We start from the raw sequence: 27615 nt of genomic DNA, 5'->3' as shown, positions 1-27615 counted from the left end.
AAATGGACTATTCAAGCTGAAGAGCATTTACACATGAGCACAGCAGGTTTTCCAGTCACCTTACTTGTCTATATTATTTAGTAACACTGTTACTATATGACAGAGCTTATAAAATGCTGCCTGAATTGACAACCTGGGCAGAAAAAATAATTCTATTGCTTGAGATTCTGGAATGCCAATCATAGAGTGAAGCATTTGACCACTTAGTGAAGAGTGCAGCATAAATGAAAGAGATGGATATATAGATAGGTCTCTAAAAGCCAAAGTATCAGTGCCGGAATTTCTCACGAGTCATTTAACCAAATTTTCTTGTTTTCACTATGCAACTGGAAAAAAAGATTCTATGTTAAACTTGATGGGAAGACTGTTAGAAATCCTTTGTGCATTTACAACATAAGATTATACCCATTAGACATCAAAATGTCTACTGCATCGTTTGTATCATTTTCTCTTCTGTGAAGAATCACTCCTATGTTTTATTATCTATTGTTTCACTGCCTCAGGCAAGTGGATTTCATCCATTCCCCTGCTACAGCCTGAAATGTGTGTATATGGTATAATATGCTGAGGTATCTGAAATTAAGACAGCATTACTGATCTGAGTGAATTCAAGAGCAAGTGTAAAGATGAGGAGTAAAGTATGCCATTGACTTCCAATTATACTTTTACTCTCTTTTACCATTTATCAGAACCTCAGCATATGAACGTCGTCCCTCCTTTGTCTCATCCCCCCCCCCCCCCCCCCCCCGCCTTTTTTTAATGTGGTAGTCCTGAATTATTTGTTTAACCTTAAGAAAACTTGGGAACTTTCAAACAGAGTGGCTGGCTGCTATCTGCTAGGAACTGATATGTTTAATAAATTATTCCCTCTATTTAAAGGATAATGATGTTCCTGGGCTAGGCACAGTGTGAGCTGCATGATGTGAGGCTGGAAAAAGAAGGGGTAAAGGCACCCTCTTCCTGTACCAGCACTGACACAGTGCTGCAGCCAGCATGTGGGACTGCCTGAAAGAACTCATTTTGAGATTCCTTGCGCAGACATTCATCCAAGTGTGGGTCAAAATATGAAAGAACTGTAGAAAACCAGAGCTAGAAGAGACTGCAAAAAACTATGCAGTCAGCCCTTCTTCCCTAACCAAGAGTTACTCGAGGTGTGTCATTACTGACACATGCATTTCTAGCCTATTCTTAAAAACCTTCAAAGATGGAGGTGCCACACATTCCCCAGGCAATCCTTTCCACAGCTTCACTATTCCCAGTATTGAGAAGTCTAACCTCATTCAGCACTGCTGTAATTACACCATTATTGCTTTTCCTATACATTCATAATATAGGGAGAATAGTTTGTTCCATTTGTCCTTGTGACGGGTTTTTACACACTCATAGACACTTCACATCTTCACTTGTATGTCCCTCCTTCCAACTAAACAACCCAGATCTTTCAGTTCTTCCCTTAAGCCAGGGACCTCTTATCATTTTCCTGTTTTACTTCTGGATCCTCTTTTGAAAGGAAATATACTAAAAAAATGTTTACTACACTTGAAAAACTACAATATATGGTTTCTGATAGGAAAGGTTGAAGCAATTACAAGTTCTGTGATAGAATGTTTAACTGGCATAACAAAAACTCCAAAGTAAAATACCCTGAAAAAAGTTCATAAACACTAACCTAGCAGCAATGGGTGTCAGCCTCATTCAGCAAGATATCTTAGTCATTTCACAGTTGAAGTAAAATTGATTAATCATGCATTGAACTAGAGGGAAGGAAATAGAAAGAATCACATCAAAGAGAGAAAAAGGTAGACTAGACTGAAAGAAGATTTTTGAGTTGGACAAAAACATTCTGGGGCACAGGAAGGAAAAAACATGAGCTAGCAAGAGAATGCCAGGTGAAACAAAGAAGGAAGATAATACAGTTGCAGAAATGTACCCAGAAGCCTACAGTAAGAGTTATGAGAACATCTATGACTGCCAAAACTCTTGACAAGTAAAATAATAAATAATTAAAAAAAAAAAAAAAAACAAAAAACCAAAAAACAAATCAAACAAAACCAGATAGACAGCATAAAGGTGCAAATGAGAAAGAAAAAGAGTAAGTACATGGAAGAAACAAAGAGGTTTCACAGTCACCCTTTCAGGAATTTTGCCATAGGAATCAAGAAGGGCAAACAATATTTCATGCTCTTCTATTTCAAAACAAAAGGTACTAGAAAGAATAGATACTGCCTTCTCATGCAGCATCTTTCTCTCCGTTTTCTACTTTTATTGTCAGTCTGACCCAGCCCAGTTTCCTGTTAGTCTTTGTGCCCAGAGCCTTAGAAGCAACAACATCGTGTCTTCCAAACATGCGTGGCTTGTTAGAGAGCAAAAACCTGCCTGAACCCACGGGAACAGAGCAGACATTGGACAAATATCTTCAAGCTTTTGGGGGAAATCTACTTAGACAAACAGAGGCTAGGGAGTTAGCACAGTTTAACAGTGCACATTTATGTGATGCTTAGCATGGTCACTAGCAAAGTTTGAATGTTTCATGTTATAGAAACATCTTGAACTTGATGAGGGATGTTCATATTGTAAATAGTGTATGCCCCATACTGAGATTCAGGCATGTGTAAAATAATACCAGTGTGCACTTATGCATGCTTTACTTTAAACAGAGAAAAATAAAGATGTGCAAATTAATAAATAGTGATTACCTCAGAGCGGCAGTTTTCCCATTTCTGTGAGTACATGTGACCTGCCTGGTTTGGTATCCAATTTGTATGTCCCAGTATTTGTTCTCCTGTCTATTCTGTCTGTTTCGATTCCTCTTCTTCTTAATTAACTCACGAGCCTCAGGATCCCGAACTGCCTTTTCCCTGTCCTTTTCCTTGTCTTTGCTCTTCCCTCGTTTCCTTGCTTGCCTTATTTGTCTCGAATGGGGCACTGAACACGCACTCCAGGGTCCCACATTTAGGCTATACAGGCTTTCTTCAGCAGTGCACGGGCTAGACTGACAGATCTGAAACTCGGTGAGGTTAGGACAAGCAGACCCACCAAACTGCGGTGGAGCCACAACGTGCCGAGTTCGATGCTGAAGCCCATTGCCGCAGGTCTTGGAGCACTCTGACCAGGGGGCAAATTCGGCCACAATGCAGTCCTGCCGGCATGGGATGAGGCATGCCTGCTCCTGGCGGGGCTTTGGCTCAAAGTACTCACAGATGACATCCTCAGCCGGAACCCCGTTGGACTTCTGGATACAGGTGATGTCCCTTGTCTGGATCCCTTCCTCCCCTCTGAGGCACTCCAGGGGCTTCTCATGGCTGCGGGAGAGGACAGGCCGGCACTGATTCCAGCTGCCGATCTGCCAGTCATATAGCTCCTTGTGCCAGTCGCAGACCCGAAAACAGCTCTGCTGGTTGTCTGGACGCTCCAGCTGCTTGCAGTTCGTGGGCAGCGTGGTCCAGCCCTCCACATGGGCGCACCACACCGCTCGTGTCTGGATGCCACCTGGACCGCATTCATCTCCCATGCATCTCCCCCATGGACCTGGAAAACAAGAGAAGATGCTAACATTGCACGCTTAATTTTTCCTCTGCCATGGTGCAGAGGAAAACTGAGCTCACAGAACCAGTTTTGTATTTCCTACATCTCTAAGAATTTCATTCTTGTAGAAACTCAAACTTGGAAAACACAAAACAAGTATGGGATTATTCTTCATCTCCTATTTTTAGGGTTACAAATACGTTTCACTTTTTGTCCTAGACAAATTAAATATTTAATTTCAAGAACATACACAGGAATTAATCACATTAGAGGACTAAGATCCGAGCAATCACAAGGTCATCATGTATTTTCGACTAGAAAGATAGGAGCCAAAGTCCTCCCAGCCAAGACATGGATCTAATCTTCTCTCACACTTGCATGAATACGCTTTTCTGGACTGTTTTGGGTTTTGCTTCCCATTTCTACTGCACTACTCTTTATACCCTGATGCCAATTAATATTGTATTCTCTTCCTTCCATATTGTGTTAAATAATGAGAACAACAACATATTACATTTTGAAAAACAGAAGTAATTTCAGGTAGGCCACTTCTATTCTTTCCTTTATTATAACTAAAATAAAAATTAAAAGCCACTTAAGGAGTGTTTGTTCCACACAATCTGTGAAGTGATTATACGGAATAAGTTCTTGAAGACAGAGACATACCAGCTGGTAACTCTCCAAAGAACAGAAGTTATTCCTTTTTTTAAATCTCTAAGGTCTGTGGTAAATACTTGATGTGTTGTCATAATTAGTGTCAACAAAACCAATAAAAACCTATATCCTTGAAAGCTGATATGGTTGCTTTTCCCGTTGTTAAAAACTGTAATATTCACCTGGTTCAACTCACAAAATCCACAAATCAGAGGGTAAAAAACCTGTATTTTTCAGGTTTTTAAGACCTCCCCTCATACACACTGTGCACTGACTTACTATGAAAGAGGAAAAGAACAAGCAGTTCCGAAAAAAATCTGCAACAATTTCCCAAAGAAAAGATGTCCATCTGCAGACAGTTGGTCACACAGAAGACAATTCTTCTGACTGTGGAGTGCTCATGTTCCATGAAGAAATAAGGGGCCAGGCCACACAATTCTCATTCACCTGAATGACCCCAGTAACAAGACTATTTGTGTGAGTAAAGTTGTGGGAGATGCTGGGCTGAGCCTTCATTATTTCCAAAACAGGTTAACAGAATAATTCTGGTACTGCACAAGACTAAGTTAAACGAACTATGGCAGGTACAAATTATTTACAACACTTTCTTATTCAATGACTGGAGGGAATATGAAGTCACATCTTATTACTGATTCCCACGAGCTTTAAAACTCTAATTGACTTCAACACAATTTTCAGCTGTTCATCCAACATTAACTTCAGTAGCAGTTTGGGAATGGGCTGATGATAGGCTATACACTTAGCCTCTGCTCCTCATTGCCTCTTTTTTAAGCAGACACCACAGCTGAACAATGTGTTTGCAGTTCTAATATCCTAAGCATTAATACTCTATAGGAAATGCCAGCTGGCAGAGCCCGATTCAGCCCATGGAAATTCATCTGTATTTTTTGCAGATTAAGTTTGAATTAGGGTTTCCAAGTTTTAGCTAGCTATCCAGAAAAATAAATGTATGTTAAATACAAGTACATTTCAGTTTCCATTTCATCAAGATTACCCTACGTTATCTCTAAACAGCCTTCCACAAATGACATAATCATTGTTGTATTTAATTTAGGTGTATTTACACTGAGTTAAGAGATATCATTTCCCCAGAACACCACTTGGAACACTCACCAACTTTAAAAGAATAGACTGAAGAAAATCTCCAACTAAAGCAGATATAATAATGACTGAAATAAAGCTAAATTGTTCATCTTGCAAACTACAAATTTCTGTCTTATCAGATCACTGCATCTTGTGTATACTTTGTGTGTTCAGTGAAGAAATCTCTCTTTTTAAAAGATCAGGTCTTTACCGTACTCCAGATGAAGAGTTTGCTCATTTGGGATTCTACCAAATTTCCAATTGTCAATTATCCAAGAAATCACATTGTACTTAAAAATTGAAGATACTTAGATGTCAAGCACAATCCAATTCATTGACATGTTTATACTAATACGAATGATAAAAATGTCAGTCTCAATGCACTAACTACTGCCTTTGGCAATGTAAATATGAAAAAAAATCTGTACATGAGTGTGATAATTGGCCAAAATAAGTTCTTTCAATAGATTGTAATAATGTTTTTAGAACTGGATCCAAAGTAACAATGAGGTGCACAGACTCATGTATTAAACTGCATTATTTTGCTTTTGCTGTGAAGTAGTAAGCAATTTTATAAAAGCATTGCCAGTGAGTACCAACAAACCACATTTACATGAACCTTTGAGCAAACTACTACTCAGCATCTCTAGGTTCATGTAGTTGTTGACACAGAGCTATTCGGGATGTATCTGACCTTCTCCCTTATCTACATGAAGTTGATTTTTAAGTTTAAATACAAAATAATCTGTTTAGAGTACAAGGCTAAAAGTAGACCAAAAGCTTAGATTTTCACTTTACTGCACGCTTCTTTATATGACTATGACAGGGCCTTAAACTGAGCCACAGCTTTGGGGCAGGGATCTATTTAGGCTTTCTCCTCAGCGAGCTCCCTCAAAAGACTAAAGGGTTTCCACAGTTGACCAAACCAAATTTAATTTGCACGGAAACTTAAAACTTGTGGAGGGGGGATGTGTTAAAGAACGCAAAGTGAAAGCAAAAGCAAGAAATGAAAAAAAAAGTGAGTTATACACAATTCTTCCCTTGCCCTCTGAGCCTCCATGGTGACTCCGTGCTTTCTTCCCATACAGTGACTTTCTGAGTGGCAACAAACACTGTCCTGTGCTCTCTGACCTCTAGAAATCCCTCTCCCCCTGCAGTCTGGCCATCTACTCCCTGCCATACTCCCCACTCTCTCAAACTTTTTCTCTTTTCTACGCAATCTCCCCCATCTTTGTAGATGGCTCCACCAACTACATCTTCAAAAAATGTAACACCAATTAGGAACAAAAAAGCGTAACCGGTACCATTCTTCACAACTAGCCACATTTCTCTTTGGGGTTATAGAAGATGGGGGGGAAACAAACAAACAAAAACCAAAGAAAAACCCCTAACAATTCCATACTCAGTGCTCCTTTAGAATAAGAGTTTTAAGCTAACTTCCAATGAATTAATTTCAAAATACCTATGAATATCTCGGCAATCTTAACAGCTTGCTTTAACCAAGTTGTCTTATTCTGGGAGAAGAAGAGGAATTGCCATGTTGTTACTTTCTTCAACTTTTAAAAAATAAAATTTTAAAAAATTTATTTCTAGCAATATGAACAGAAACTTGCTTTGACCAAAATTATTCTGAGAAATACCAGAATTTTTTTTTCTTTTGAAAACAATTTCTGGCATCCACATTAACCAACATTTCATCAGTTTTCAGCTGCACAATGCTTTGAAATCTTCAGTTAAGTTATCCACATTTTCTTGTAGGAAAGTCACTGTTGTTAATCTCAAGCACTTGCTGAGGAACGTTGTTGCCATACGTTCTTTATATGGACCTCACAAAAAGAGAGAGAGAAGCTCCTCTGCAACTCTCTTTACAGGTACCCATCTCTCTCTACCAATTATAAAAAGAACCTACAATGATTCACTTCTAAATTAAGTGGCCCCAAACACATTGCAAACATCAAGGCCAGACATGGTTCTCAGTTGAAAATAATCACAGAAAAGCAGGAAAAGAAATGTCTCTGAGCTGAGGAAAGGGGCTTTGTGACTTTGTCCAAATAACAAGAAATGCATCCCAAAGTAGTCCTAATCCACTGTGGTTTTTTTCTCATTGCCACAGATGGAAGAGAGCGCACCCAGCACATGCTTACAATATTTCTTTGCTTGCTGGTCAAGACATCACTGAAGATACATGATGAAAAAACAGTGAAGGCAGAGGCTTTGAATGATCCTCAGAAGTATGAGAAAACCACATACAGATCACCTGCAACATGCTTTTTATATTATATCATTATTATGGGCAGTACATTTACCACATCGTTTGTAAATGTGAAATTCTGGGATAAAATTAATCTTGCAGAAACTAGTGTAGCAGAGATATGCAATTAGGCAATGAAAGAGATCAGCAGAATGCAATGTAAAGAGTCTCACCCACCACCACCACTTAAAGGGTGCAGGAGGTGGGGGGTGGCTGCTCTTTCACAAATCCTCAGCTGATGTTAAACACTAGTAAGAACAACAGAAAGTCTTTAGGAAAGCTGTCAAGCCTAATCAAGGCCTCATATGATGTTTTAATTTGCTCTTTATGAATATTCTTTAGGTTCTCTCTTTCCCACTGAAGCAGCCTTCACGCAGACACGCTGCTCTCCCTGCTGTGCACTGATCCAGTTATGCCTGGGCAATGGGATGTATGTGCATTCAAACCATTTTGCACTGGGGAAAAAAAGCTGCTGCTGTGAATGCAAAGCACTTTTTCTTAGTATTTTTTTTTAAGCATATTTAGATGAGGGAGTCATAGTTTACCTGTAGTGAGCTGTACTTGTCTCATGAAAATACCATCATTTATCTGCTCTTTGTTTAATCAGCGTATTACAAATGGCAGTTACAGAAATAAATAGGAAGCTTGCTTCTTTGTTGTTGGGAGTTGTCACTGAAGTCTTAGTGAGTTTAAAATGTCATTAGTAATTCTTTGTCTTCTAAAGAGATTACTGTAAAATACAATATTAAGATTCCCTCTAAGCTTCTGGAGGATTAACATTTATTTTTGTCAGGGAGCAGGAAAGTAAGTGAATTAACCATTAGTGCAAGTTTATTCTGAAATTTTAGGGAGTGATCACAATGGAGTAAAAAAATCAAGACAAAATCCCCACTAAAGCACTGATAGCTTTGCAGCTAACTGAGAACAAAGTAAGCTACCGCAGTATTTAATATCTTATATATTAACATTGTTTCAGGTATAAAAATTATCACTATTTGAAGAAGAAAAAACTTATTTTGAACTTTAATCCAGGGCAAATAAGGCTAGGTGAGAATCCCTCGAGCTTTTCTCCACATGCAAATACAAAAAAATAGACAAAACAAGCCTCCTTCTATCCCCAAACATAAAACTCAAAACGTCTCTTAAAACATCGAGCAAGACGTTACTCCCATTATTAACAAATGAGAGTTGCACCACTGATTTCTTCTGAATTTTGCTGTACTTTCAGTGAGAACTAGTTTTGACCCATTTTGTGTTACTGGTTTGGTGATTGTAAGTAGCATTAACAGTTTAATGCCAGAGAGAGAGACATGGACTGCACAAGACAATGAGCAGCTTAGTTTTCATTATTTTGAGAGGATTGTATTTAAAGAGAATACTGAGAGACTGTTTAGCAGAAATCTACTTTTCCTAAGTTCAGAAACAAGCTAACATTACCCAATATTGGAGACCTCAAATTTCTTTGTATTATGAGATGGTTGTGATGAGGGCCATGAAGGTTAACTGGGTGATACAGGGCTGAGCGTCAGAAGGACACCAGTATTACAAGGTACAGTTCAAACCTAAGCAGTAAATCTGGAGAGAGGTCAAAAAGACACAGATCAAGAAGTCTTTGAAGGAGATAACAGTGAATGCAAACTGCAGCTCCTGATAGCAGAGCCGGTCAAGGAGCAGGATGAACAGCAGGCCACCGAGAATATAACAGCCTCAGAGCTGCTGCCAAATCACTTGCGGATCCGCTTGGCTAAACTAAAATACAATAAGCATGTCTATAACTTGGTACAGTATACCTATATTATCTATATTTGCTGCCGTAATTGTGTAAAGCAAAGGAAAAACAACTCCTGCCGCAACAAAGTATTTTTATCACAGGCAGTAGCTGAGAAAGTCTAAACAGGAAACTGAGTCTCACTGGTACAGACACGTTGCATATTACACTGGGAAGAAGTAGTACAGCAAAACGCCAAAATTCTAGATAAATTATTGATAGCTTTTTTTTTTTAATATAGAATCTGAGATGCTGCCAACACAACAAGCTGGGTGCATCTGAAGAGACAGATTCTGTAATTTATACTATCGGGAGTGCCAAGACAGCAGAAGATCATTGATAGACAAAACCTTTATTTTTGCATCTTTCCCACCCATGGCAGGACTCCCTGGGTGCTGTATGACTTGCCGCCTGCTCTGTTTGCCAGTGAACTCTCCCCTCCAGGAATGCTATGGATCACCTTGACTGTTATTTCTATTTAACGCTTTTGTCTTTCTCAGCTCCTCTTTCAGAGGTTGAAAAGAACATGCAAGGCAGTGTCTGCATCAAAGAAAATGGATTCAGGATATGGAAGAGAGATAAAAAAGGAAAGGATTCTCAACATAATAAAACATAACACCTGTGATTCAGAGGAAGATAATGGAGTATCAAATATGCCTACAAATTATTTGACTCCTAGGTTAATTTTTTTAATTCCTGAGAGTATAAGGGAGAGTGTAAGCCACACTGCAGTTCAAATCATTTCAGAATCTGAAGAACAAGTTCACATTTCTCAAATTAACAAGGAAATATAAGAATTAACAATAAAAAACAGTGATGTAGATTAATCTAATCTATAAATTTCACATTGTTTCCCCCACTTTCCAGGGCACACTTTCAAACAATGAGATAAAGGCAAATTTGAAAGTATACAAAAATCAGCCACTTAGATATCTTTCTAGCTGTGCACATAATTATTAAGGCACTTTATAAGTCTGGGCTCTTTTATTTTTTCCCCTATTTATATCCATTGGGAAAATACATTCACACATGTTCTTGATACTACTAATGGCATGGTAATTGACATTATCCATCTGTTTTCAAATTTCTCTTAAAATCATGAATGTAACACACGTGAAATAAAACTAAGAGTAACCACACCAGTTTAAATTCTGACATCAACATTACAAAAAGCATAACGCTTATTCAGTGTTTCCCTAACTGAGCATTTTCATACTAGAACCTCACAAATTACTGGAACCAAATTTTACTTATTTTCCTCCACCAAGTACTCCTTTTGTCTATTAGAAAACTGGTGTGTCTAAAACGAGGTTGTGTACTCCATAAGAAAAAATTTTGAATTTAACATGCTTTCCCAGTGTTGATGCAGTGGCCTACTCCTTTGCCATAATTCATTGTAGTTTTAATACCACATTTCACTTGGTAAAGGGGGTTTTTGTCTGCTTTGTGTTTTTTCTGCCTTAACACTGTGACAATTATAATATATATGGAAATTTTTTCTCATCTGTTATAAACATGGAAAGGGTAAAAAGTATCTATTTCCATAGTACAAAAAAAAAACCCAAATAAACAAAATGGTCTCAAAAATTTTCTCCTTTATTTAATATAATGCTAGTTCTTCATCCCCCAGACAGCCAGGTCTGAAAATCTAATTCAACACTTAAAAAAAAAAAAAAAAAAAAAAAAAAAAAAGAAGAAGAAAAAGAAGAAGAAAAGCCAGCCACCTCCTTATATTTATCACGGTTTAATATTTATTTTGTTGCTCTGGCTGTGTGGATTCAAATTATTAAATAAACTGCATCAGAGCTTATACTTTTCATACCACACTTCTTCCCAAAGTAATTTGAATGTACAGCAGCGTAACACCCTGAAAATCGCTATCTATGCCAAAGCTATCGAGAGCCTCCAGCTCACAGTAGTAGTGCAACATGATTATCTGAAGTATATGCTAGCACATACACAAACATGAAAGGCTGACAGCTCACAGTGCAGAACTATCTGGCTTTGTGTTGTTGTCATAACCTGTAATGAAATCCTTTCCTTTAGGCTTATTATAAACTTAAGCTAATTCTCAAAACATTATTCAGTTTAAAACAGTTCTTCCTCCAAACCTTTTTTTTTTTAGCATGAGTTCCTTTAACTATTCATTTTTCCTTCATGTAGTATAGCAGTAACAGCCAAAATGAATATTGAATGAATACACGAAAGGAATACTTAATTGAAGCAGCATGCTTTAAAGAGAAAAAGAGCTTCTATGTTCTACAAAGCAATTACATTGCTTTGAGCCTGTAGTCATGTTGTAATAAATACTTCTGATATTGTAAGATACTGAATACAGTTTCTTCTAGCACACAGTCTGTTTACATATAAAGCTGGTTCATGGACATTTCTTAGTTTCATTAGAGGTGGTGTTAATCCATACTAATGTATTCCTCATTCTCCTCTCCTTATGTTCTCTCTCTAGTCTGAAAAACCAGATAACACTCTTCTGACAAAATGATGATTTCCATACATAGCAAACACCATTGCAGGCTTTGTAAGTTGGATGAAAGGCTTTATTAACCTTTGCTTGTATCTCTCCTACAACGTCTGTTTTGGTTTTTTCTGATTACTAACAGTTGAAAGCTGCTCTGCAACTCCTGCCTGACACAGCAATACTGAGTCAGACCAAAGACCTACCTACCCCACGACCCATCTCTTACATCAACAAAGAACAGAGGCTTGAAGAATATATCCATACGGTAAGCATATACGATGCCTTCCCTGGTACCCTCCCAGCTTCCCATCATTTCCAGCTCACACACCATAGTAGACATATTAGTACAACCCTTCTAGTATAATTAATACTTATACATGGACATCAGATAAAAAACATCCATGTGCTCTTCAACTGCCTTCTAAAGAAGATCAGTTTTAGAAATCATGTTAGAAACTCCTAAATTTGCTGTTCTTTTTTTCTGTGCAAGGCTACCAGAAATGTAATGATAGAAAGCACATGGCATGAACCTATTTTTTCTTATGCAGTGGGCAAGGAAAAAAAAAAAACCAAAAACCACTCCCATGAACAGCAGAGCTAATTATGAGTGAATCTGTGAAATCAACAGTTACCTCCAATAATTATACAGACTGTAATCATGAATAAATATCAACATTTTACAATGAAAGCTCAATAATTATATGAGCAACAGATTATTCTTATCTGTGGCCCTGTAGATTTTTACAGCTCGCTCTGCATCAGAATCTGATTTTAAGAAATAGATTATTGAGAAAACCAATTCAGGATCCACTGCCTATTAAAAAGTAGGATTTGATTTGTATAGATTAAGATGAGGGTTTCCTCTTGGTTTTGAACAAAGATTCACTGTTTTCTCCCTGTTGGCATTTTATATTCAATTTACTCACAAATCTCAAAGCAAATTTTAACTGAAATACTGCTAAGACAACATCTCACTTAACCTGAAAATCTCATTGCTAGTACTATTCTCAGTGACTACACGTGGAAATGCAGATTTTTAGACTAATTCACCCAGCTAAGGCTTGCCCTTCATTTTTCATCAGAGTGAACCCCAATTAGATCAATTGAAAAAACACCATTAGCCTTGTCATGACACCCGGGCATCAGCATGTGTTGCAGCACCAATTTCTTGGTGCTATTAGGAGAGTTTATTTTTGTGAAGTCTCGTGGTAATCAGCCATATTGAACAGGTCACAGGGACTTCAAATCAGATCACTTTCACTTCTATCATGAATAATTTTTCAATTCAGTTTGTTAACCATGATTTTCTTTAGTACATGCAGGCTGATATATTAAAAAGAGAAGACAAAATATTTCTGTTTCAGTTAGCATCAACACCAAGAGAATGCTTTTATTTTTTTGCTTCTGTCTCATTTTCTGCCCTTTTATTTCTTTCCCTTGCTCATCGTAGCCTCCTGCTGTGGTGCTGATGGCCAGAAGTGCTAGTTGCGAGGCTGCCACAACCACAGGGTGCATCCGTCAACACAGGCCATCACACTTGTGCCAGCCCAGCGGTTTGTAATCCCAGTCTCTGCTTACACTAGCTAAGGGCAAAAAAGTCAAAAACCTCCTTCAGTGAGGTAGGAATAAATTTACTGCTACAGCTTTTCAACTACACTACTAAAACCAGACATCTGAAATTAAATGTAGTATCTTCGCGCACTGACTTTTTTAGAGGGTCAGACTTCCTGCAAGATGTAATGTCAGACAATGTAGCAGGAAGTTGGTTATAAGAAAACACTACAATTTAGTTGCATGAAGTCAGAAAGATTGTTCTCTCAGCCCTATTGCTAGCCTGCAGGATGATGTACGTACACCATTTCTGTCTCCTTGCACTTCAGCTTCTTCTGTGTAAGGCAGGGACAACAATATGAATTTTTAAAGCCCATTTAGATGTATTGATGAAAACCGGTGTGCAAGAAGTAAATAGCAGTAGGAATACATGTTCTGTCATTTCCTCCCTGGAAGCACAGAGTTTACTCAATATCTTTCCTTTGAGTTTTGCCCTAAATCCCAGTTGCATTGAAAGGTTTTTTAATAAAAAAGCAAGAAGCCCAAACGATAAGCTGCTGCTTTTTCTTACTCTTGACAGAAATCTTACACATAGAGCACAGTGTGCATACTTCTCATCTGTCTTCCCTCTGCCTCCTTGGACACAAGAGAGCCAATATAGTTATTCAAGGATCAAATAGGAAGGTTTCTCATACCTCTGGATTCTTTACAGTTGTTTTCTTTGCCACTAATGGAATAAAATAAAATAGGAGACCCGAACTTAATGAATATCACTTAGATAATGTTCTGGACCTGTCGTCTTTTGGTTTTCTTCTAATTCATTGGAGCAAAGAAAGATTCATAAAACTGCATTTTCTAAGTACAGAACATTACATAAAGGGTCAATTTTATATATTTATTTTTATTTACCTTTAAATATTTTATTACTTAAATTGTGTTAGACTGAAATAACAATCCAGTCATAAATCTTTTGAAGTGCACTAAGACTTTATGTCTTGCTGAGATACATTCTCCCAAGCATATCCTCTGTTCATTTATTATTCATTGTCATCTACAGTTTGCTGAATTCCTGTGAAACCCATTTTCAATTTTTAAATGGCAACTTTCCCCTAAAATTGTGGTGCTCTCATTATATAGACATAGTACTTAAAACTATGGGAAGGAAAGCCAACTAAGCCATGTGGATGTAATCAAAATACAGGTGCCGCTCTGTATCAGACAAGAATAGATTTATATTAGTTTTGAAGAATTCTTGTCAGGACCATATGAAACCTGTCACTGCAATCTATGCCAGATAAGTAATGTCTTCATCTGAGTGCTCTGTAATCAATCATTTTAATTCCAGACACAACTGAGATAATTAATTCAAAAAAAGTCACTATTACTTACTTCCATCTGGCAAATGTGTTGCACAATTGTCTTAAGATAAGCATTTTTGTCTATTTTTGTGATGTTGGAAATATATCTAACAAACCCTTCTGTGTAAATAGGGTTTTTTTTTAGTTTCTGGTTTAGAAATAAGTAGTAACTTCTATGAAATATTAATGTAGGCAGTCATTTCAGTATCTCAGACCATATCATAACTTTGTCTTTTAAACAGAACTCCCCATTAATTGCAGCAGTGAATTCTGCTTAAAAATACATGAACTTGATGTAGTATTATCACACTAATCTATTACAACAACCCAAGATGTCCTGTTAAAAATGCAATGAATCACTATTACAAAAATTTAAAAGTATACAAGTATTTTAAGGAGGCCATCACAAGAATACTCTCACATCCAGAAATCTCCAGGAGATTTCTTAAAATTCCTCTCACCCGTCAAAGAAACAGAGACAGGAACACAGTGACCAACCTCTGCCTTAGTCTTCTGTTGTAGCACAAAAAACACGTACCTTTCCATTGCAGGTACTACCTTTGATTTCTAAAGTTTCTTCAGAGGTCATTTCATAAGAAGTAACAGCAGAATCTTTTAGTAGATGTTACTAGAAAATGACACCTCTTTCACTCTTTTATCTTGACAGAAGAATCCCTAAATAGTCGGTAAAACTTTTTTTTTTTTTTTTACTATCACCTTTGATCTTCTGTAGATTTGGAAGCATTTACTCGATTGTTATGTTGGCAAACCTCTCAGTTAAGAGAAGGTGAGAGATGGAGAAGGCATCAAAGACTTCAAACGTGCAAAGCTATGAGGTTGAGAAAGAAATATGGTATCGGGGCAAACTGCATGTTCCTCTCCAGAAAGGCAAACACAAGAAATGAATTTTTGTCTTTTCTGTTAATTTGCTGCTTTGTTGGAAACTGTGCTAAAGTGTCAAATTTCAGCAGTGGGCAATGTCATTGAATACTCCTCCAGAATGATTTTATGTCACCACTATTTTCCTATCCTCAAAGACGACAGATTTCCTTTCTGTTCTCCTCTAAACAGGTCCACACTCAGCCTTCAAGCCTTTGATTTCATCAGACATTGTGAAAGCTTCTGGAAAGGAAAATATGACAGAATATGCATCATGTAGTATTAATCAGATATTTACCAAGCAAATTCTTTTAGTTTAAATTTTTGAAAAAAGGCAATTAGAAATTTTATGAAAGAAATCCCAACAACATGTAGGTCTGACAGAATTCTTGTGCAGATAAAAAACCCCAACACTCTACAGGAAAGAGAAATTCTTCCAGAGAGCTCAGCATAAAGTAAAACATGGTAAGACAGAGCAAGGTGTCACTTGTAACTGCTATTAAAATAAGTAAAGAAGAGAAAGAAATAAACCTTTGATTTCTGGTCTTTCAGAAAGCCAGCCACAATTCTAAAAGCCCATCCAATAAAGATAATAAACCAGATAGTACTTCCTCTACCAAGTATACTTCTGTGAAAGGCATGCAAATGCTAAAGTAAAATTCACATTACTACAGGTTATTTAAAGGCACCCATTATACTTCACAAACAATGGTATAAATCTGGTCTTCACTGTTGCCAAATTCTCGTTGTCAGCAGAAACTTAGGGAACATTTTATCAACCTCTGAGATAAAACTTGGCAACATTTTTTTTTCCACAAAATATGAACACCGAGCAGCACAGACAGAATATCATATCTAATCTAAATACAGAAGGGAAGATAAGAGAAGGCTCAGGGGGAATCTCATCCATGTGTACCAATACCTGAAGGGAGGGTGCAAAGGCAACAGAGCCAGGCTCTTTTCAGCGGTGCCCAGTGCCAGGACCAGAGGCAATGGGCACAAACCGAAACACAGGAGGTTTCGTCTGAACATTAGGAAATGCTTTTTTACTGTGAGAGTGACTGAGCGCTGCAACTGGTTGCCCAGAGACAACGTGGAGTCTCCATCCTTGGAGATATTCAAAAGCCATCTGGACACAATCCTGGGCAACAGGCTCTAGGTGGCCCTGCTTGAGCAGGGGGATTGAATCAGATGACCTCCAGTGGTCCCTTCCAACCTCACCCATTCTGTGATTCTGTGAAATACACACATATCAATATCAAATACAAAAGCCACAAAGGAAGTATTTGATTATGTATTTTCCAGAAACTCAGTTTCCCAAACTTTACTATGCCAAAGTTTAAATCACTATATAAAGACTAAAAGACATCATGTATTCATGAGTAGATATATCCAGCAGGTAGACAGTAAGGAAATGCTATTTGTTAGGGGTTTGGGTTCATGAACTATAGAATTTAGTATAAAGTCTGTACCTTTCTAGAAATAGCTATTTAATTCCATGCCAGAGATTCTGTATCAGAAAACTGACAGGAAGAACAATTTATTATGAAACCCATCTACAGAATTTAAAAATTTAATTAATAGATAATTCCCATAAACTTAAAATGTGTAACATGTATTCACATTTCATTAAATATTAACTACAGTAAAAATTAATTCCTAAATATTTTTATGATTATTAACTCCAGTTGAATAGAGAAAGAAACATGACAAATAGAGAATGGCAGAAAAGTATACATTGAGAAGCCTTTATAATGCGCTCTTTACGGATTACCACAAGCGTTAAATCTCCTTGTTTAAGCTTCATTGAACAATGTGTACTTAGATACATATATTGATTCTTAAAATTCTTCCTCCCACTACTTCAAAATATTAGATAAACATGAAGCTCATTTTCTACATGGTGAAGGAACAGTCCATGTGCAAGTTTGATTTAAAGGAGAAAATAAGTATTGGAAGAGATCTATATATACAAACAGGGGCATGATCCTTTATAGTCAGTCACAGTAGTAGCGATTTCAGGACACTGTCTGAGTGCTTATCAAGAAGCCGCTGCAGCTGGAATTAGGAAAAATTGATTTGAAAAAAAGTGTCTGCAGAGCCCAGTTCATCAAAACTGCTGAAATTATGCTGTGATATCAGGTCAATCAAATGTCTAGGTAGCTAAATAGTTTACTTAACTTCACATTCTTCAATTTTGCTAATGATTGATTAGACCTGAACTCCTGGGTGTAACTTTACAACAGAACTTCAAGAAAGAGAGACAAATCTGAGAGCGTCTCTTTGTAATATCATAATGTTCAGTTAAAAGCCATTCCAGAAAACAACTGCACCTGAGTGAAGATCTATTTTTTGCACAGCCCAAGAAGGCTCATCAAGCTAAATAACAAATCTTATCCTTTTAAAAGACTGAGCTAACATTATACCATTTTAGCACAGCTCCTTTGACTAAATCACTTAGGAAATTAGAAATGTCATTCTCTGTTTTAATTCACCTTCAAGTAAGAAGGCTAATCATTGGCAAGGAAAATTTTAACAGGTCAGATCTTTCAAAATCAATAATGAACTGGGTTGGAGATATCTTTCAGAAGGGATGACTTCAATTAAAAGAGCCCTCACAAGAGATAATGAGTAGGGAAGGAAGGTTAGTGTTGGACAAAGAAACACTTGCCCTCTTGCCAAATAGGTGATGCAAAGATTCTTATCAGCCTGAATTATGCTGAAAAATCTTCAAAAGCCTCTGAAAAACAGAAAGGTCATTTTGTTTCAAGGAGACTCTTTACAAAGGGGTAAGAGTGACTGAAAAGTCTTTCCTAATTATTTTTAAAACCCATCAACATGAAAATGTTCACTGGGCTCAGTAAGAAAGAAAAAAAAAAAAAACCCCTGTTATGGGAATTTCAAAGTCTCAAAGGACATTTACAGTGATCTTATGGCCACTGTTTATTTTTCTGGAGAATGTGTAAGAGGTAATTATTCATCCAGGCTACATTAGCAGCCATAAAATCTCTCTCACCCTCTTCAGATGCACTATGGAAGAACAAATTTTGTCCAAGCAGGGACAAACACGCATTTGGCCTAAGCCTCCACCATAATGTAAAATTTGACTCAATTCCAATTTTACTGGAGAATTGGAGAAGCTCTTGCTCCCTTCTTAAAATGTAAAGTTTATGGTTGGATAACAATTTGCCTCATATAGAAGTATAACAAACTAATTATAATATAAACGATTCCTTTTTTCCTTATTATAATACTGTTTAGGATGCTTCTTTTACCTAGAGTGAAGAATAGTCACAGTCATCTAGAGAATGGGCACACTTTAAGATGGGCACAATTATTTGTTCAACAGCAGGTTAATGTAAGCAAAGGAAAGCTCAGCCCAGTATGGCACTGCTGAAAGAGACAAAAGTCAGCTGGGTAGCAAAGAGAATAAAATATACTCTCAACCACATGTATCTCATTATTATATGCAAATCACTGCACTCTGCTTAATTAGTAAAGTCTGCATTTTTCCTTCCAGTTCTGATTTTTAAAGGCAATAAAGCCACTCCAGAGTAGAAGGTTATAGCAGTAAGAAAACTGACTACATGCCAGTTGATCAGAATTTCCCTAGAATAGCACAGGACCAAGTAAATCTTATCAGAGCTGGGTATTATAAAATAGACAAAGGAACTCAAATCAGAAATGAGTCTTTCTTCACTTTCAACTATTCAAACAAATCACCAAGATAGCATTCTTTCCCTAGAAGTCTTGAGATCGAAACTAGATGCTTTTCTGGAAGATAGACCAATAAAATAAACATGAGTAATAGAGTACAAGGAACAACCACATCTGACCTTACCGTGTTAGACGTTGTGCAACTTCAGAGAACTAGAGTGCCCAGGTGCTACCCCAAGCAGTTCACAAGCTCGATCAGGCTCCAGGGAGATATGTATAACGCACATACAGAATAAACAATGTGATGACTGCAAGCATGTTAGTTGGATTAATTTTTTTGGTCAATTGTTTGCTTCACTGGGTTTTCCTGTGAAGGTTTATGTCAAATAGAGAGAAAAAGGGAAAACTGTAGAGAAGAGTCAATGAGAATTATGAGTGGAGCTGAGGTACAGTGACCGTGAGGAAGGCAGAAAGAAGGGCTTGAAACAGTCAATCAGAAAAGGACAAGAGCTCAAAATAGTGGATTTCACATACAAAAAGCCCTTACTTTAGCTGCTTCTGCAGCTGCTACCACAGGTGAGAGTCTTCAGCTGTCTCAAAACCTTAAATTATCTTGCCTCAGTTGAGCAAGAACCTTAAATCATTTTCAAAACAGAGTAATTGCACAATCCACACAACATCAGTGCAACGTTTTGTTGCAGAGCACCTAAAGACATTCACACAAGTAACTGCTTTCTTACACCTGACACCCTCCCTCCAGACACCCTACCCTTGACCAGTATTGGTAGTGTAGATAGACTGCCGACACCCTGTCCCCTGCCCGACATCAGCAGTGTAGGCAGGATGCTGCCTGCATTATTGATGTAAGGTAGGATTTTCTCTAATCACATTGCCTTTACTGGAGCCAAGGAGCAGCCCAACTCTTACCTGCATGCAAAAGGTATTTGCACAATTGGCTGTTGCTGCCAGATGACCTGGACACCAAGTGTCCTTGGCAGTTCGCAAGGGCCATAACATCGTTTATGATCTCATGATTGCTACCAGTAATTAGGTGAGTCGCTGTATGGGCATGATGCTGCTCTTCTTTCCTACTGCCTCAATAAAGCTTTGTTTTATAACATGTTCTCAGACCCCATTACTGTTCGGACCACAGCACCTGACCATACATTAAAATTAGACACCAGTTGAAAATCCAGGATTAAATTTAAGTTAGATGTTAACTCCAAGTAAAAGTGAAAATACCGTTAATGGACCAGGAAGAATTTTGCCAACATAATTTCATTTGGAGCACTGTATTACTATTACCTGATCAATCTGTTATGATATATGTTAACAGAGTAAAATATGACACAAAAAAAATATTGAAAGATGCTATTGGGAATGTTTGTTTTCTTGCCTTCTAAGGGAAGGTAAAATACAACATGTGCTGTCTACGAATCACTATTAATTTAAAGCTGCAGAAAGCACTATTTGATGAAGTAACTGAATGTGTTTATACTGATTAATAAATTTGAATGAAATGTATTTAAAGCAGTAGCTTTTATTGAAAGTATGTTTTAGTTTTTAAATAAGCAGACAAAATGCACACATTACAGTGAGAGACTTGAAAAAAAACAGCTATTGTAGTGCTTTCCTTTTTCAATAGTTCAAACACTAATAGCTTCTATTGTTGGATTTTAGTTCAGACAGTGATTCTACTACTCCCTTGGTGGCCTTTAAGACCTTGGTTTCAGTCACTAATCCAGATGCTAACAGACCTTCCTCTGTTACTAGGAATGATACCAGAAGCTTTCATAATTTCTCTGTAAGAAATGGAACGCTTATCTGAGCAACTTCAATATTAATTGCATGTTTCACTTCAAATACTCTTTACAGCCAACAGGCTTTTCACTATCAGCAACTAAATATGTCAACTGTATTACACAACTTACAGAGCAGAAATAAGAAAAAGTCTGAATGGAAATGCAAGAGATTTTCTGTAAAAGAACCTGATGTTTTCGTTATATAATACAAATTATCTGAAATGGTTTGTAATAAAATGGTGTGTTCTAATTATTCTTCAGCTTCTCTTTGTTTCTCTGAAATTTTCCAAACATAAAGGTTTGAAGACAACAGAATAGTAAAAGCAGTTTCTCTAACAGCAAATGGCCATATTTCAGTTGTGCTGCAACAACCATCAGACTGATGGCCTGATTTTAGTTTGCAGGAAACACTCGGGTAGCATAAAAATACTGACCCATTATCATCTCATAAAACCCTAGAAATTTCAAGATCAAAAATAAGGATTTTTTTTTCCTCCATTATTCTGGTATTTGCTCTTTTATCAGATGGCAAAAAACATTCCCAATAAATGTACTGCATGATTTAAAAGAAATCTACTAAGAGTAACTCAGTCTTAACTGTGGCTTTATGTTAATATTTCAATGTAAGTGACAAATATATATATCCCCCCTTTGGAAGTTAAAGGTTTGGTTTCTATCATACATATAACAGTAATAATGGAGGAAGGTTATTTCTGTTACTTTGTGGTACCCACCTGTTCAATACATGCAACCTATTTCTATCTAGTGATGCTTAATAATTCCTGGTATTACTCTAAACTTTGATGAGGTTATTAGTACATATGGACCTCCTAGGTTATTAACTAAAAACATGGCAAACATTACAGGGAATTATGAAGAAAATGGGAATGACAGTGATTGGAAGGACAGTGTTTGAAAACTCTGAGGTTGCAGCTTGGGACCGGCATTGGTGGGGAGCAAAGCACTTGCCCAGAGACAACTTCTTGGTCCTGCAGAACATGAGATTATTTTTTCCATTCTCCCACAAACAGCAAGTAGTAGCGATGGAAAAAGGCACAGTTTTACACCAGCAAATCTATATGCTGCAATTATACTGTGAACTAAAAATTCATTACTTCCATTTCAACAGTGCAGAACTGGGTCCCTGAAAATTTGCTTCAACACACAGAATTCAAAGAACCAGTGACAAAACCAAGGGCCCTCGCATTCCAGCTCAGTGCATTTTTGGTTCATGGGAAATACATAATGACTTTGTTTGACACTGCATATGTGTCAGAACTGCTTTCAAAGTGGAGATAATACAGTAAAAGATTCCATGGTACACACATATTGAGAATAAACTTTTCAAAAGACGTTTCATTTTTTGTAGCGGCATTTTTAATTGGTTAAAAAGTTCATTTACTCAATCAAAGAGAATTCTGTTAATATGTTTCAGAAGAAGCATGAGACCACTGTGCAAATCATTGGCTGCAACCATCAAAGCCTCACGGGAGCACCCATACATTGCCGCCAGCAAGACCTCTCACTCCCATTCTCTGCTAGACAGATGCATAAAAGAATCAAGCTAAGGTCTCTCACCCCCGCCCCAGTAGGATTTCTAGCACCAATAACGATTTTACAGTCCAGTTTGCTTTTGTCTGTATATTTTGAAAGGTCTGAGATGCTGGATGATTAATATTCACACAGGGAATGCTATCTTGACCTGAAATTACATGCTTACAAAGTGCTAGGCACCAACTAACAAAATGAATTTTATTTCCCAGCAGTTTATGGAAGAGGTGGACAAAATGGATAGGTCAATCCTGTTCTCGTAGGTCAATCCCAAGCCAATAAGTGCACTTCTATCTTAAACACCCCAACTGCATTCACACTGTGGCCAAAACAGCATGTCTTGAGACTGTCCAAGATGAAAAATGATGATCCAACAAGCCCTTGCCTCCTCTATACACGTTCCTATACCACCTAACCTTATCAAAAGGCCAGCTGCTTTAGTGTCCACCATTAATTTTCCTACTGAGACATATTATGACAGTATAACATTCATAAAATGCACGGCAAGGGAGGAACTGGAGGTTTTGCTGAGGGTTTTGCAGAGAGACGTGATGCCATTCAATGGACTCATCCTCAGAGACTTGCTTTATGTTAGAGACAGCAAACACAAGTCAGTGTTAGCTACTTTCCAGTGACTGAAAGTCTCATACCTGTACAAGCTTTGGGACCTTGAGTTACAACAGGCTGTCAAGGGCACTGAGCTGCATCTCAAAGATGCATACCCTCCCTCAAACCACTACCCAGAAAACATACTTCAAAACATACCATTTGAGAGAAGACTTAGGTCATGCTGTTCTCATCCATGTGGAACCATTACAATGGTTTTTTTTCCCTTCACACTTTAACATCCCTTCAAACCCCTTTTCAACAGTCAACCTTTCATTACAGTTCTTGGATTGAATGAAAAAGTTCCCTTCAGCCCAAGTGCAAATCAAAGCAGGCAGCTGGGCTGGATGTATGCTTCCCAGTCTTCCCCTTAACTCTTCAGATCGTTTAGGGTCCACTTTCACATCACAGGTTAAAAGTTTGGCTCAAAACAGGCAGATCTCCAACCCCCACCCACTAGGGAAGTTGGCATGTGGGAAGCTCATCAACCAAACTTGCTGTATCATGTTAGTGCTGACACCAGCTTTTGAAACACTTGCACAAAATGTCCCAGATGAAGTCCAAGCTTGTGATCCAGACAAGCTGAGTCCCCAAAGGCAGCAGCAGGGGGCTGGATGGTTACAACCCATGGCTAAGCAGCAAATCTTGGTAGAGGCTTCCCTGCATGTTCTGCTGATGTCCTCCTTCAGAGACACAAGGAGGACTGCATGCTCCTCTACCCTTGTTATTTTAGACCTGCTCCAACAATCATGCCAATGTCAGGAACGTGACCTAGGGAAATCCTCCAACACCACTGCAACAGGACAGTAGGAGCACAGCTAGTAAATCAATCTGCTCCACAACTGTAAAATTGTATCATTGTCCTGAAAACTGTGGGCTAAATAAATACACTAAAGCTGTGGAAAAACAAAAAAAGCAACTTGGGTACAAGAGATGATCTACATGCTTAAACCGTCTCTGGCAGGGTGCTGCGATGTTCCTGAGGTCTACTCTCTGTGAAAAGCTGGATTACTAAATGGGTTACCACCATATATGCTTTAACTTTTGGTCAGCCCTGAAGTGGTCAGGCAGTTGGACTAGATGATTGTTGTAGGTCCCTTGCAACTGAATGATTCTATTCTATTCTGTATGACCACAGTCTAACTGTGGCTTGTCTCCTTAATTGTATAAATACCTACTTTGTGAAATCTACTAAGCTCTTGACCTCAACAACTTTATAATTCTCTAAACATCTACTATTTCAAAACAGCTAATATTGCCTAAAGCAAGGAACTTTAAAAACATTTATTTATTTATTTTACAGGTCTCATAATTGCATCCTTTTCCTGTGAAAAACTGCACAGATCTGAGGTATTGGATAGCTACGCTGGGGGTCATACTTAGCATTTACACATACACATACAAATAAGATGATGGAGATCCATGATACTAAGATTTAGTCTAGCCTTCTCTTTCATGAACTTGTTAGTGAAGAGTGACTATTTGCCATCTTTTTTATTAAGTGAAGGAGCGGCTTCAAATAAAAGTAGAACTAAATTGAAATTAAAACCAAATCAAAACAGGACACTTCCTCACATAACATGTAAAAACAGCTGGGGAACTTCTTGTTGTAGGTGATTTTTCTCAAAAAGCAGCAGGATGTGGTTATGGAGGAAAAAATTAACAATAGTTATTACACAGAAAGGGATTACCATTGGCTTAGAAAGACACAGTTTGCTCGAGGCAGGGATAATATTTAGAGGTGGTATCACTACATGATTGTCCTTCTTGCATACTGTTGTGGTTTAACCCCAGCCAGCAGCTAAGCACCATGCAGCCGCTCACTCACTCCCCCCCCCACCCAGTGGGATGGGGGACAAAATCGGGAAAAGAAGTAAAACTCGTGGGTTGAGATAAGAATGGTTTAATAGAACAGAAAAGAAGAAACTAATAATGATAATGATAACACTAATAAAATGACAACAGCAATAATAAAAGGATTGGAATGTACAAATGATGCGCAGTGCAATTGCTCACCACCCGCTGACCGACACCCAGCTAGTCCCCGAGCGGCGATTCCCCACCCCCACTTCCCAGTTCCTATACTGGATGGGACGTCCCATGGTATGGAATACCCTGTTGGCCAATTTGGGTCAGCTGCCCTGGCTGTGTCCTGTGCCAACTTCTTGTGCCCCTCCAGCTTTCTCACTGGCTGGGCATGAGAAGCTGAAAAATCCTTGACATTAGTCTAAACACTACTAGCAACAACTGAAAACATCAGTGTTATCAACATTCTTCACATACTGAACTCAAAACATAGCACCCTACCAACTACTAGGAAGACAGTTAACTCTATCCCAGCTGAAACCAGGACACATACTCTTCCCCAGGCATCCAGAAACAGACAGGGTCACAGAAAGGATATTGTGTTAGATCAGCCTTTGTTTTGATTTGATATGACTGCTCTCTTTTTTAATCAGCATGTATAAAAATCCATGCTGATGAAATTCTTCCTTCTATCCCCAAATTATCATGTATGCTTTCACAAGATCCAGCAATCCATGCTGCCCAGTGTGTACCAAAAGCCACCACACTTAACACAGGAACTGTAAAAAATTGATTCTTATGGAACTCTGAGGTACAAAAGCATGAAAGGACATGTCTTATCAAGAAGGTTGTAGGGAACACCGTTCGGAAGATCTCGCGATGTCACGGAAAGGTAGAAGGCTAGTCGTCGCCTCCCTATGACATATCAGTAATCCCACCTACCGTTGTTAGTATAAAAGGAATTAACTGTGCAATAAAGGACGGAGTTGGCACTCACACCATGTGTGTTATCTGTCTCTTCCCTGGTCCAGGCCGACCAGTGATCTAATCGCGGCACCTTGATATGTAGCACTGCTACATAGTGGTGACCCCGACGTGATCGGCCGCACAGGCGACGATGGGGCTTGCGCAAGCGATTAAGGTATTAAAGGTATTAGCTTATGAGGTGGGTGCCCGCGGTTCGATTAGGAGGGGCCCCACGGGCGAATGCATCCAATGGATGCTGCGCCGGGGGGACATTGAGTTTCCTAGATAAGTTTTGAGCCCCCCAAATTGGGGAGAGATTCGGGAGTCCTTGCTCCGATCCGAGCGCGGAGCTGCTGAACGATCGCAGAGTTGGGGGAAGGTGGAGCAGGTGGTCGCGGTGGGACGGGAGGCTGAGGCGTGCTGGCTGGCGGCACGAGCTGCTGCGTCTGCGGGTGCAGCGTCGCCTCGGGAGCAGCGGGGACAGCGCCCTCGGGGACAGCGGGGACAGCGCCCTCGGGGACAGCGGGTCGGACTCAGACGGAGCGGGCGGCCGTGGAGCGGGGCTCGCAGAGTGGGCCGTCTTTGATCGCGGACATGGGCACGGAGGGTGCGGCGGAGACGGAGGTTTTTTCTGCAGAGGCGGCACCAGCAGGACCTGATGCGCCCCCCCCCCCAGTATCCATGAAAGGAGTTGCGGCGGGTGGTTCGGCAGCTCATGGGGAGGGACGGTTTGCAACGCCTCAGGCACAGGCACAGGGCATACGCGGGCGTGACTTTACGGCACTTGCAACAACTGCCTTGGCCGCACTTGGGCGTGTCGCGGCCATGGATAGAGCGGACCCCCCTTGCGTGAAAGCTCCGCAGGGGATTGCCGAGAGGTTTACTGCCTTTTTAGATCGGCTTCAGCTTGCTGTGTAGGCGGCAAACCTCCCGGAGGCGGCTAAAGAGGCGATTGTGCTTGAATGTGCTAGGGCTCAAGGTAACCCACAGAGCGCAGCGCTTGTCTCTCATTTGCCAGCGGGTTCGTCCCTAGGTAACATGATACGCCATGTACTGGAGAGAGACCAACACCGGGAAGCGCGTCCGATAGTGGCGGCCTTGCAACAAGTTTTGCAGGCGGGTACAGCCTGATACTGCTTTTGAGGAGGCAGTCTGTAAGCAGGCCGCTAATGAGCAGGATTCTGATTCTGATAATAATTCTTTTGTATCAGGCAGGGTGGACTCTGAAAAAGAGCCGGATTTATATCCCTCATTACCTCCACCGCTGCCTCCCACGGCCGTCCCGCCGCTGCCTCCCGCGGCCTCTGCGCGGCCGGGACCGCTGCCGTGCCGCCGCCGGCCCCCGCCCCCCCACCCCAATCGCCTGGTACTCCCTCTCCAGGGTCTGCAGAACTTACAACGGAACCTGGCTTTGCTGCACTGCCTGTATCTCCTTTTCCTGCTAATCCCTCTAACTCTGTACCTCTGTCTAATCCATGACGATTCACTTAATGATTTGGGAAAAAATACACATAGTTTGATGCAACGCTGTCGAGGAAAAGCTCTACAGCAAGGAGATACCATGTTTACTTTTCCTGTTGTATGCACACCTGCCTCAAGAAATGCAAGAACCTCAAGAGTTAGAGTTCTTAGGATCAGTCATCATGAATCCCTGTGTGATG

General features: G+C 39.2%; 1 protein-coding gene across 5 annotated transcripts in view; it reads right to left on the bottom strand.

The window, feature by feature from the left end:
• THSD7A (thrombospondin type 1 domain containing 7A) overlaps positions 1-27615 on the bottom strand; it is a 308856-nt gene that overhangs the window by 134621 nt on the left and 146620 nt on the right. For all 5 annotated transcript variants that reach the window (XM_030008044.1, XM_030008047.1, XM_030008048.1 and 2 more), the window contains one exon: positions 2697-3528. In XM_030008044.1, the coding sequence (XP_029863904.1) occupies positions 2697-3528 (832 nt within the window). The remainder of the gene's footprint in view (positions 1-2696; positions 3529-27615) is intronic.

Source organism: Aquila chrysaetos, chromosome 3 (assembly GCF_900496995.4).
Source record: "Aquila chrysaetos chrysaetos chromosome 3, bAquChr1.4, whole genome shotgun sequence".
Classification (NCBI taxonomy): domain Eukaryota; kingdom Metazoa; phylum Chordata; class Aves; order Accipitriformes; family Accipitridae; genus Aquila; species Aquila chrysaetos.
Note: the sequence above shows the minus strand (reverse complement) of the source record. Positions and strands in the feature narration are given on the sequence as shown.